Genomic DNA, 13,084 nt, shown 5'->3' with positions numbered 1-13,084 from the left:
GCCACACAACTCCCTACATACAGGGCTCACCAGAAAGGAGAATACCAGGTCTGCCTTCCAACCCTTTGGCCATACAAAGCTCTGGTCCCTTTACAGCAGGCTTAGCTAGAGAGAAAGAGCCAGAGAATTAACAGCTTTGCCAAAGAGGAGGAAAAAGACCCTCCAGAGCTCCTTTTACATCACCAGCCCCAGCAACCAGAACTAAACTACGGCTAGAGTTTCAAGAGCCACAGTGGATTGACCCAGCAGCTCCCAGCCACCAAAAGCAGGAGGTCCTGCTCCCACCACAGACCAACAACCCCCACAAAAAAAAGCCAGCCAGGACCCAGCCAGCAGCTGGGATGCTGCCAGGAAAGGGGCAAACCACAGAGCCAGAAGCGTGGCTGAAGCGAGGGCTTGAAAGGGAGCGAGATCTTCTTTCTGGCAGCCAAGATCTTTCTGGCAGCCGGCAGCCCCCAGGAGCAGAAGAGCTTCATGTTTCACTGCCCCCTCAGCAGTGCATGCACCCTCCTTCCCACCAGGCTGGATGAGGCTGCTTGACCACACTGATGTAAAAAGCAGCAGGGACACCCCCTCTGTTACTGAACTGAGGAGTCACTACAGGGAAGAGCTGAACCTGTCTGAGTGCACCCAAGGGTGAAGAGCCTGCGCTGTTTAAACCAGACCAGTCCTAAAACCACACCAAACTGGTGGCCTAGCCCAGGGTAGGGGGCCCTGAGGACCATTACACCCCTCATGTTTCGAGTAATTTGGTGTTAACTTTACATACTGCCTTCCCCAGCCAGCTCTCTGCAGTCCTACCACGGATTATACCAGCAGCAGCTTTGCTTTTTCAGCGGAAAGCTGGTGTTTTAGCTAGGCATTTACAGTATATTAAGAGTTTGTCAAGAAGTTGAGCCAGCACTGAAAGGCGTTGCCGCATTGGGCTGCAAGACCACCTCTGAGCACAGCAAAGACCTTGACTGCCATCAGCTCCTAGTGTCGAGTTATTCCCCCATCCCCTGTAAAGGCAGTCTGTAAAGCCCTCCCCAAAAAGCAGAAAAATGAGTGTTCTGGCAGGAAGCAAACTGCACTCTCCCCACTTCTCCCCATCAGCTGTTTTCTGTTCCTCACACAAAAGGCTGCAAACCCCTCCTAATTGCAGGAGCCTTCCACCTAACAGACCCTGCTCCCGAGGCCCTCCTCCCCAGGAACTGGGGGAGAACTGGGGCACAATAGGAAGGAGACCGGCTAAAGGGAATAGATCTGTTAAATTAACGCATTTTCTGTCAACCAAATCAGCTGCCCCTAGTGCTATTGTTGGTGAAACAATGGAGACCCCAGGAATGGGCACCCATTAAAAGGAACAAGCCTGCTGAAAGGATACACTCTGAGGCACAGCCTTGTGTGTTTAACAGGATTCTCTACTGTAAGGAAGGAGGAATCACTAGGCTGCATTGTTCCCACCACCACAGCAGATGCTGTTGCTTCTGGTAACGAGGAGGGGGGGGAATTTTTTTTTTTTTTTTAAATCATACATACCTACAATAATGTTTACATGATAAACTTTTAATTCAGGAATTTTAACTCCTTGGCTGTTGTCATTTCTACCCATAGCTCTCTTCTGGAGGAGATTTTTGCCTGAAAGAAGTCTATGAAAGCATCCATTGCCATTACAAAAGTTAATTCTTCACCCTTCATGCAGGCACTTAACAGATGCCAGGGGCAGAATGGCACAGCTCTGCCGGCATTATGCACTGCGAGAGAAAGACCACAGCAGGTCTACATATAAAGCTGCAACACTTTAAAGGTGTTACTTTTAGCTGGTTTGGCTAGAGCAAATTCCACAACGAAAAAAAACTTTTAAGGGCCGATTTAGATGTGCTGTGCAGAAGTTTAAACCGGTTGATTGAATTGGCACAGGTTTGTTTGTGGTATTTGGGTCTTCTTAAACAAAGCAAACTGCAAAGTCATATTTAAGTTCCTGCCCAAGCTATTATGTTTTTTTTCTAGTGGGGAAAGACTTGTACCTGATTATCTTAAATCGGTCTTAAAATAAACTCAGCTTAAACTGTTAAACTTGTGGGTACACAAACACTTCAGCTAACACCAGGCATGATTTTCAGTGTCAGCTGTGCCAGCAGAAGAATTGCCTATACCAACACCACATAAAATCTGTAATATCAGGCTCCATGTGCTCCATCAAATCTCTGAAATTCTTATCGTGCTCCTCCTTCCCTTCTGCCTTCTACTGCTACAGTCATTCCCCAACTCCCCTGTCACCTAACTCAGATCCATTCAAAATGTTGCTGTCAAAATAACCTTCCTTACCCATTGTTCAGACACCCTTTGGCTCCGTGCGGTCACTACTTGTTTCTTTTCACAGGCTTAAGATAACATTTTAACTCAGGTATCAGCCTCTGAATTACCTATTCTTTTTTTTTGTTGTTGTTGTTGTGTTGTTATTTTGGGGTTTTTCTGGTTTGTTTTTGGTGTGTGGTTTTGTTGGTGTTTGTGGTTTGTTGGGGTTTTTTAATTTATTTTTTGTATCCGATTACACTAGAGTATTATTATATAAAATGCAAACATCTTGTGTAAAAGTTTAAGATCTACAGTTGGGAAAGATGTGACCTGCATTTGAAATGGAAACTGCTTTCCAATTTGCAGACCACTTGAAACAACAGCTCTGAGAAGAATCTCTCTGCCTCCCCCCTCCATTAATCTCAATGAGCTCTAGAGCCCAGCACTGCCATGTAGAGTGTTAATGATTCTATTACACACAGAATAACTTAGCAAAAGCAGCAATGCGAGGAGTGGTGCTGGAACAAACATGGGGAGAGGGATGGGGCACTGCAGCAACTGCACCAAACAGCAGATGGGACAGGTAGAAAGAAGAATGAAACCAGCACTGGCCTTTGATTTTGTTTGGTTTTTTTAAACAACAAACACCCAGCTCACACCCTCGGATGAAGCTGATGCTTCCCAGGGGAAGCAGAGCCATCAGAGTGACCTTAGTGTATAACCCATATTCACACAGTGGTCCATAAATGGGTCCTTCCAAACAACAGGACCAACACTAGCTTTTTAGTACATGTGAATTCCATGATATTTTCCAACCCTGTCTGCTCTCTGTGCAGCACCTCTCCCTGCACTGCCAGCTACTCTACCTTTCCTCAGACAATGTGGTTTTTTCTAAAGCAAGGTGCTTCACATGAGAGGGAAGTTTAGTCAGCAGATCTATTGTTAGCTGTTGCTTCAGTCACTGCCCACTCCCTTCCACTTTAATGTTGCCTACTGTGATCAGACAAATGGCAGGAGGGATGGACATCCTAATGACCGAACTATTCTACTGAAAAGACATTTAAACTCAGAACTACCCTCAATGAACACAGCTGACCTACACGAATTCACCAGCACTTTCATCAGCTTGCAGCACCTTCTGGCTGCATTGATCTTACTTAGATTTTGAATTCTTCTGATCAGAAACTACCTGGCTATCTCAACTACCACAGAGCAGGACGAGGCACCAGTAGATATTGAATATGCTACTGTCATACCAATCGTAATGCAGCACCAGACCCGAATGGCTACAGAGAGGTGGAGGCTGTACCTGGGCACCAAACCCTACTGTCTGTGTAACTAACCCCATCAAGCCACTGACAGAACAGGAAGGTTGTGCCATTTTGGTGTCATGGATCTCAAGGGACACACCCAAAGGGCAGAGCAAGGGGATCCACAGAGAATTTTCAGCAGGACTTAACATGATACGACAGTGGAGGTCAGAGCATATTTGGCCATCCTGCCCTCACTAGGAAAAATTCCTTTCAAAGCACTAAAATTCTAACACACTGTTTAACACATTAATTTTTTTTCTTTTAAAGCTGTATCCAGTTTGCACAGATAGAAGAAACCCTGTTCTCTGCTCTCTCCTTCCCCAGCTCTCCCTCTCTCCACACTCTTCCTCCTCCTGGGGGACCTGGGGGAGCAGCAGCAGCTGCTGGCTTCTAACAGCCACATAATATTCCTGACAGAAGGAGCCTGTTCAAGGACCTGCACGGAGATCCCACACTAGAGAAGGAAAAAGGTAGGCAAGAGCAGCAGTGCCCTCCCTGCCTGTGGGTGGGAGGAATGTACCTAAAGGCAGAGCCAGAGCCTGAAGTGCTAGAAAGGGGCAAGAGGCAAGGAAAAGCATCTTTAAAGCTGTAGTGAAGTTAACAGCAGAGGCAATTTGCCCAAAGGTGCTTTTAAAAACCACAGGAAAAGATTTATGTTTTCCCCGTGTAATGTGGCTTTTCCCCCTTTTCCAAATAAACTAAGTTAACAACAATGTTTTGACTATTTTCAAGCACGTCCTGGAAAGTCAACCCTACCCCTCGACCTACCCAGGTAGAAGTTCCTAAACGCTGGAGTCCACAGCTCCTGAGAGCACATGCCAAAGAGCTGGGTGGCCATGCCACACTGGCTCCTGTCCAGCGTTTTCAAGCTGTGCTGAAATACGGTTGAAAACGTTAAATATTCTCCCAATATTTTTGATACAAACAATCCCCACAGCTGCCAGGAGGACATTTCAGTTGCAGAGGGGGAGGGCACACGGCCAGGAGATACTTTAATACAAGAGGTGTCCCACATTACAGTCCAATCTTGAAGAGGGAAATAAATCACTACCTATCATCACCTGCACTAACTTGACTGTGGAAAGCATCCTCTCTGTCCATCAAGGCAATGACAACCAAAAAAAATGACATGCCCCACACAGCCACACCTCCTCCTGCTGCAGTGCTCTTAGAGTAGGTAAGGACAAACTCCCTGATGCGGATTAGTGTGATGCAGGGAGGCTGGATCAGATGACTCAGTGTGGTCCCTTGCAACCTTACCCATCCTGTGATTCTATGATTTTACAAACCACCAAGAAATACGCCGTGACAACCAAGCCAACATGACCAAAAGACCACTTCTGAAGTGGCACGCAAGTTTCGTACAGCAGATGGCTGACAAGGCAGCCATTTAAAAGGGGAGGAAGAAAAAAAAAAAAAAAAGAAAAAAAAAAGCCAACCCACCCCAGAAGGCAGAAGTGCTCTCTGCCATCCTCAGATCCGTGTAAAAACACAGCATGAAGCTGAACACGTCCCGAAGCACCCGCTTCTGTCCCACTGAACTTTTGACCTGCTGGCGGTAGCTGAACCCCTCCTGAGCCCATTGCCGGGTGATGCTGCTGCAGCAGAGATTTAAAAAGAGGAACCCAGGCGCCTGCATCTGCCAGAGCCAGCCTGAAGGCCAGCTGTGCCCACCCCCTCCCCAAACAATGCCCAGAGTCCAGCCTGATGGATGTGCCTCTTTCTTGTTGGACATCCCTTCCCCTGCAGTCTCTGCTATGCACGGGTCCAGCAAAAAGAAAATGAAAACATGTTTACTTCCCAGGTTTCTGCCATCCAGCTGCTGATGGTAGTCCCACATCTGGAAGCTTCACTTTCTTTCGAGCCAATAAGTAGAGGGTAAAGGGCTTGCATTTAAAAAGTGAAAAGGAAGGGGAGAAAAAAAAGAAAAAAAAAAGAAAAAGAAGAGCTCTGTTCTGTCTCTCTAAACTACTAAAGGCCCCAAACTTCTCAAATACCCTCATCAAATCTGCTCGGCACAGGAGGGATAGGTCCAGATGGCCTATCATTACAGAGCCTTCCAGCTAGCTATGGAGAAACCTGCCAGAAGAAAAAAAATAACAGAGGGGAAGGGGCAGGGGGGGTATGAGGGGAAGAAAATAATAAAAAATACCCAGAGCTTTTTAAAAATGACCAACAGAACACCACAAGTTGGAAGATCTTGTCTCATTTGAGGACTGCAGGGATGGCAGCAGTGAAACCTTAACCTGACCTGCCTGCTGAAATTGGAGGGAGAGTGAGAGCAGGGGATATTTGTTTCAAGCAGAATTAAGGCTTGTTTAAAACTTCTGCCTTTTGTAAGGATATTGTATGACTTAGCACCAGACTCCCCCCCGGAGATACACTGGTATCAGGAAAACAGCAAGAAAAGCACCACCAGCCAGAATTTAAGCTCAGAGGAGCTCACACCTCCTAGGAAGAAGAGAAAATCCAAGAAGAGATAGCTGCATCCAGTGTAAGACCATCCCTTAGACATACTGGGCAGAGTTGGACAAACATGAGCTGTGAAGCTCAAGGGGTTTGAGCAGAAGCATCCTCCAGCTGAAACCCTCTGAGCTTGAGATCTCCATTTTTCCTCTGCATTCTCAAATTCACTCCAAGGACCCGTTTTACTCTGTGCCCAAATGGACTGGGGCAATCCCCCACGGTTACTCATGAGGGGCAGTAACTTTTGAGGGAAGGGGCATACTCCTAGACATTGTTCAGCCCCAAGCACACCTCTCCACAATTTCCAAAACTAAAGCAAGAAAATATTCACATGTGAGCACAGATTCATTTTTGGATGGCTAGCTACGGTTTTATTTGCCCCGAAAATGTGTTTTAAATCATATCACCTCCACAAACCCCTAGAAGAATAGCCACCTCAATTTTATTCAGACACCCCTGAAACTCAAGCATGTCACAGAGGTAGCAGTGAGAACAGCCAGAAGGGGCACTGGTATTATTAGGTCCAAAACCATGGAAGAAATCTTCTTTATGCAGCTAAATAAAGCACAAAAAATAATAATAATAATAAAAAAACACATAGAGCAATACTCTTAGAAAAAAGTGCAGCTCCCATCGCTGGCCATTGGTTTCAAAACATGAACTCTTTCAGCAAGCTCTTTGTGCAAAGATCTGTTCCCAGATATCCCCGAAACCAGCGGTGAGAGTGGAACAACTACACCAGGGAGACGGGTGAGCTTCAAGGAACAGCAACTTTTGAAACTGCCTGAGCTGCTCACGCTCTGCCGGAGAAGGAGATTTACTCCACGTGCCCGAAAGGAGCCGAGTTCTGACAGCCGCATCCCTCCTCTCACAGCATCCCGACTTCGACCGCAATTTCCACCGACCCTGGGACAAACGCCATGCTTTAAACCCCGTGTCTGCCAAGGGCTGCGGGCCATCCACGTGCACGGAGTTTTTTCGGAGGATGTTTTTTCGGTGTGCTGCTTCTGCTCTGCAACACCCCCAGCACCAACGCGCCCGCAACTCCTCCTCCTCCTCCCGGGCATCCCCCCCCAAAAAAAAGCGAGTTAATTTGTTCCGAGTGATGATGTTAACTCCCCCAGCCTAAGCGTGCTCCGGGAACCAAAGGGGAGCCCACATTTACTTCATTTGTGAAGCAAGCCAGATGCTAATTGCCTCCAAAGGTGAAAGGCTAGTGCCTTGGCCCTTTTATCATTGTAAATTCAGGTTCCTTCAAGACTTTACGCTGCCGGGCCCGGAGAGCCTCCCCCTTTAATGGTTTGGCATCAATAGGAGGGGGAGGGGAGCTCTCTTTCGCAAGAAGTTGCATCATTGAGAGATCTTATCCCCTTTCAAGATTTCGTACCGCATAAGGGATTCCCCCTCTTCAGAAATCCGCATCCTGCTCGAGGAGTTTTGCTCTTTAGGGCTTCGCGCATCTCATTGAACTTTTAAGCATCTTTGGAATTCGCATTCACGGGGCAATTACTGTCTTTAAAAAACACACGCCACCACGTTATTCACCCGGTTTATTGCCAACGCGCTGGCAAGAATAGCTTTTCACAGCAAGCACAAAAGATTTCCTACCAGGACACACTTTGTTTGTAACATTTGTAGCCGGCGCACAAAATATTTACGGGACATTAGCGGCGCGCATGAAAATAAGAATTAAAATCAAGTAGGAAAAAAAACCCAAAAACCAAGCAAACTAAAACCCGAACAAGCCACACGAGAAAGTTACAAGGGAAAAACGGGTCGGGAGGCACGAAAGCCGAGAGCGTTCCCTCCGTGGGGCAGAGGGGCGGTGGTGGAGGCACCGACGATCCCCCGGCGGCTCCGCCGAGCCGCACAATGAGCGGCGCGGTGCCCCGCGGAGCCCTCCGGCCTCGCCGGGATGCGGGAGAAAGGCTCGGCAGGACCCTCCGCGCCCCCCGCCCCGCGGCGGCACCGGCCAGGTGGGGACCCCCACCCGCAACAAAAGGAGCCAACCCGGGCGCAGCGGAGCGGGCTGGGGGAACCCCCCGAGAGCAGCGGCTGGTACCCCCGGGGGAAGTTGGGGGGTCACCGGGCCGGGCCCGCCTCTCGCCGCCACCATTTTGGGCACGGGGAACCCACCGCGGGCTCCGTGCCGCGTCCGTCCCCCCGCCACCTTTGTGTGCGGACACCGGCCCGGCGGAACAATGCGGCCCGGCCCCTGTGCGCCCGCGGCCGCCCCCGCCGTGCGCCCCGCCGCCCGCGGAGCCGGGGGGCTGCTGCCCGCCGCCGCCCGGGACGGGCGCGCCGAAAGTTTGCGAGCGCGCCCGGGAGCGACGGGGAAGTTGCCGGCTCCGCCGCCAGCGGAGCGAACCCCCCGCGCCGCATCACGGCGGAACGCGGCGGCTCGCCGGGGGCCGAGGGTGCCCCCCGCCGCACCGCGGGGCAGCGGGAGAGGCGAGCGGGATCCGCCGGGCAGCGGGGGTCGCAGCGAGAGCGGCGGCACGGACGCGGCCCGCGGGCTGTCCGGCGGGACGCGGCACGGCGTCCGCCGGGTTCTCACCTCGATCTCGAAGTCGGGCAAGCGGAAGGCGGTGCGGAAGAGCGAGCAAAAGTGCGCGATGGCCGGGACTTCCCACCAGGAGCGGAGCTCGTCCAGCGCCACCGCAGCCGCCGCCTCGGGGCCACCGGTGCCGGCCACGCTGCCGCCGCCGCCGCCGCCGCAGCCGCCGTCCTCCTCCGGGCACATCTCCCGCGGCCGCCGTCCGCCCGCTCGGTCGCTGCCTCCCTCACTCCGCGGGCGGCTGCATGTGCCGCCGCCGCTCGGCGCTGCGGCCCCGCCCGCCCCCCGGCGCCACGCCGCTCAGCGGCCGCCCCCCGGCGGCCCCGCGCTGCCCCCTCGCTGCCGCCCGCGCACGGGGCGGCTCAGGGCCGGCGGGGGCGCTGCTGCTGCCGCTGCCCCCCCTACCGCGGGCGGCCGCCGCTGCGCGGGCCCATCCTCACCGCCCTCACCGCCCTCCGCCTCCCCGCCGCCGCCCGCGCCCCGCGCAGCAGCGCCCGCGCCGCCGGGAACAGATGGGCGCGAGGGGGGCCGCGCGGGGCGGGGCGGGGCTCCGCGCCGGGGGGGGGCGTGTCTCGGGGAGGGAGCGCCAATGGGAAGGCGCGATGGGGCGGGGGGCGGGGCGGAGCGTGCCCGGCGGGGCGGGGCGCGGGGAGGGGACAAAAGGCGTGAGGGCGGGGCGGCGCGCGGCCGTGCACGAGGAGGGGGCGGGGCCCGCGCTCATCACAACAACAGGCCCCCGGCTCCCGCCCGGCCACGCCCACCAGGGCGGGGCCAGCTCAGGGGGCGGGGCCAGAGGGCGCGGCGCTCCCGCGCGCGGCGGCTCCGCTTGTCCCGGTCCCGATCCCGATCCCGATCCCGATCCCGGTCCCGGTCCCTTGGCTGGCTCCGGCAACTGCCGGGGATGGCTCCTGGTGCAGCGATCCCTGGGAATCCCCCAGGGTTCCTGCTCTGAGTGAGGGAGCCCAAGCGGCGCTTCTTGCTGTCCGCATGCGGCTGCCACGAGGAGCCGGACACGCTCCTGTGCCACCTCTCCGCCCACAGTCGCGGTCCCCCCGTTCCTCCTGGCTCGGAAACGAAGCAACGCTGCCCTGTTTTGAATTGTATTACGGGAAAACGTTCGGCGACAAACAGGGATTAATTACCTGCTTGTAGAGCTGCCTTAACGGGACAGAGCTCCAGCGAAACGCCGAGCAGCTGTGGCTGCGTGTGCTGTCACTGCAGCACCTGCCAAGCTCTCCGTGGCCACCGCAGGCCAGCTTCAAAACAGCCACAAAGGATCGCTGTGCCCAGCTGCCTCAGCTTAGGCTCAGCTCCAGCGACACTGGAGTTCCCCCACAGCCACGGCAGAGCAGGGTCAGGCTGTGCCCGAGGGCTACTCCCTCCGAACTGGACTAATCCACAGCCTGGTCCCAACTAGCGGGGATGCGAGGAAGCAGTGAAATGCCTGGGTTGGAGCGAGAGGGGAATATCCCCTCTCAGGAGCAGCCTGAAGCTCCAAGGGGAAAATATACTGCAGATACCCTGCTCTGTCTGTGACTTGGAGGGAAAGGCTGGTGGCATCAGTCAGTGCCATCGCATTGCTGCTAACACCTGCTGGCATAAAGCAGGCCGATTTCAGCACGCCCTTTTGAGATCTCCAGGGTTTCCTCTCCCTTTTCCCACTCAAAATGAACATATCAACGGAGAGTAAAGTGAAGTAAAAGCTCTGTGCTGTGTCTCAGGCCACTGCCTAACAGCCTGACCAAGGAAAACTGGCTGAGGATGGGAGCAAGCTGGTTTAGAGAAGAAACAAATCAAGGAGCAGCAGCACGGCTCAGCAAGAATGAACAAGCTCTAATTTCATTGCCCTTTTTCCTATTGCAGGATCAAGGGATACCCAGTGAAATTGGAAGGAAGCGAATTTAAACTGGTGCAAGGAAATATTTGTACCATGTGTAATTAACACATGGCATTTGTTACCACGAGGTTTCATTGAGGCCAGGAGATTAGCAGGATTCAGAAAAGGATTAGACATTTATATGGATACCAAGAACATTCATGGTCACATTAGACAGGATATAAATAAATTTTAGAAGGGATATAAACTGTCAGGCTTCAAGGCACAATATAACCACTAACTGATGGCGAGGGATTAGGGAAAAACTTCCCTTGTGGGCGGGTTGTTCTATAATTGTCCACTATGGGGTTTCTTGCACCTTTCTTTGAAGTATCAGAGGGTAGCAACTGTTGGAGGGAGAAGACTGGATTAGGAAGGCTACCAGGCTCATCTGGTGTGGCAACTGCTGTGCTTTTGGGGGTTTGAGAGGGTCACTTGAAAAATGGCATGGCAAAGAGGATGGCACAGGAGGTGTCATCAGACTCCTGATTTTTCTTCAGACACAGACCTTGCTTTCCTTCACTGTAAATTTCACACAGAAAATAGATTTCTTATGCCTTCCTCACCAAGGTTTTTGCCAAAATGTGCCCTATTTTTAAGTGGTTTATTAGTTATCTTTCTAAGTTCAGCCTTTGCATCTGTTTTCCCTAAAAGCTTTTGACTCGGTTCATTTATTGTCTGAAGGAGACCAACACGCTATACTGAAACCCTGCCTGTGTTTCAAGGCACAATGACTGCAAGACTTGGTCTTGAGCAAGACAGAATCTGATCTCTTGTGTATTGTGTCTGCCTGCGCTGGATTGAGCCAGCTCCAGCTCCCTGCAGAAACTGTGAGAGGAGAGGGCAGGCCAGCTCAGGGCACTTTGTCAACACGCAGGATCGCTATGAAGTACCAGCAGTTCTGTGTGAAAGATCCAGAGGTGACAAATCCTCAGGCACACTTTCCTTTGGGCTAGTTACAGAATTCTACAGGATTACCTAATGCCCAGATCTTCCATGGAGCTAACTTTTGGTGCCCTGGCCGTGGAAAGGGAGTTCATGCTGCATTTCTGTCTTGCTCTGTGCTGACATTCCTCCCGGAATCCCTGTAATGTCCAGCTGTGGCTTATCTCCCTGCTGCATCTTTGCTTGTTCTTGACACTGGGTCAAACAGCTTTGTAGTATCCCCACTCTCTACCCTGCTAAGAGCTTTGTGAACTTTAAATGAAGACTCCTAATCTCTCTTTTTTTGTCAGAAGAGCTACGGTACCAATCTTGCCTAATGTTTTTTTGAATTAATTTGGCTCCCTCTATCGTCCCCATTATTTCTGTTGGACTGTGCTTTCTCTTACATTGTTCTTGTTATTCCAGGATGCTAAGGGGTGCCCACAATCACTTCAGGTTGTTTCCTTTTTCTAGATTCTTACACTCTTCTTAAAAGACTTCTTTAAACTTCTTATTCAAGCACAAAAAGCTCTGCTCTCCCACTGCTATTCAACAGTAGGCAGAGACTTGGTGAATACACTGTGGCATTTCCTCTTCTTTGATCCATGTGCTCCTTCTTTTCCAAGCCACCTTTGGTTGTGAGTTCCCTGTCCATAACTAACAAAACCAAAGCCTGCTCCATCCAGTGTCCTTTCCAAGTATCAAGTATGCTATATTCTTGCTCTGATTTTTTTTTTTTCCCTAGGCTGCTGGTAAGACTTACCCTATCACTGATTTTTTAGCTCAACATCCAGTCCTGGCTGCTCACTACCTGCCATACTTACCCTCCTCCTCTGTCTTCTGTGCTTTTTCTCATCCTTTCTTCCCAAACTGGCTGAAGGTTGACTCCTTGTACCCTGTAGAGCCACACTGAGGCTGCTGGACCAAATTAAAGCCTCTTGTTTTCATTGTTCCAGTCATCTCTGGATTTGTGAGCTCACTTTCTGGAGAAAAAAACCAAACAAACAACAAACCGAATTCAAAGTGCCAAAAGCAAATTTTAAAAAAGGTTGCAGAGTGCAGGGACTGCACGTCCCCATTTCTGTATGGCAAATCATTTAATCTAGAAAGAAAAAAGAAGGGAGGAGTGTTTTCCACTTTCTCCAGAAACACTGATCTAAAGCTTAAATGTAATGCTAGGTTGATGACAGGTAGATCTCCTGTAGGCTGCTTCTGAAAGAGAATAGATTACTGACAGGCACAGGTCAGTTCCTCACCAGCTGAAGTGATATTATCATTAATAAGGAGCTCTTTTAAAAGAACTCTTAACTTCCTTGCGTTTCCCCCAGCTGGCTTTGAGCTAAAGCCCAGTGGACTATGTTCCTATAAACCAGGTCCAGGAGGAACTGCAGTCTTCCCTTGTAAGGAATCAAAAGGAAGGAAAACTTGCAGAAGGACCAACCAAACCTCAGATTCTGTTCTTGCTGGCACCACATTCTCAGAAGGACTTGGCTCTGAGAAGTTCAAGCTTTCCTAATGCAGGGGAAATTATTTAACAATAGATAAAGCCTAAAATTTCTGCTGCTTCAAAATAGAACTTTTGCACTTCTGGCTGTGAAGAGTTTCATCTCCCTTTCCTAGCCTGTCCAAATTTTACTGCTTCCTTCTTCATGCTGACCTCCCTCAACA

The 13,084-nt window shown here is 51.1% G+C and overlaps 1 protein-coding gene across 2 annotated transcripts in view; it reads right to left on the bottom strand.

The window, feature by feature from the left end:
• The window catches only part of LOC119708041 (cat eye syndrome critical region protein 2), a 92,937-nt gene extending 83,998 nt beyond the window's left edge, over window positions 1-8,939 (bottom strand). For both annotated transcript variants that reach the window (XM_038153872.1, XM_038153873.1), the window contains exon 1: window positions 8,617-8,939. In XM_038153872.1, the coding sequence (XP_038009800.1) occupies window positions 8,617-8,802 (186 nt within the window). In that variant the 5' untranslated portion in view covers window positions 8,803-8,939. The remainder of the gene's footprint in view (window positions 1-8,616) is intronic.
• Window positions 8,940-13,084: the final 4,145 nt, after the last annotated feature.

The sequence above is a fragment of the Motacilla alba genome, chromosome 1A, assembly GCF_015832195.1.
Source record: "Motacilla alba alba isolate MOTALB_02 chromosome 1A, Motacilla_alba_V1.0_pri, whole genome shotgun sequence".
In the NCBI taxonomy this organism is placed as follows: Eukaryota; Metazoa; Chordata; class Aves; order Passeriformes; family Motacillidae; genus Motacilla; species Motacilla alba.
This window is presented reverse-complemented; position numbering and strand designations above follow the sequence as displayed.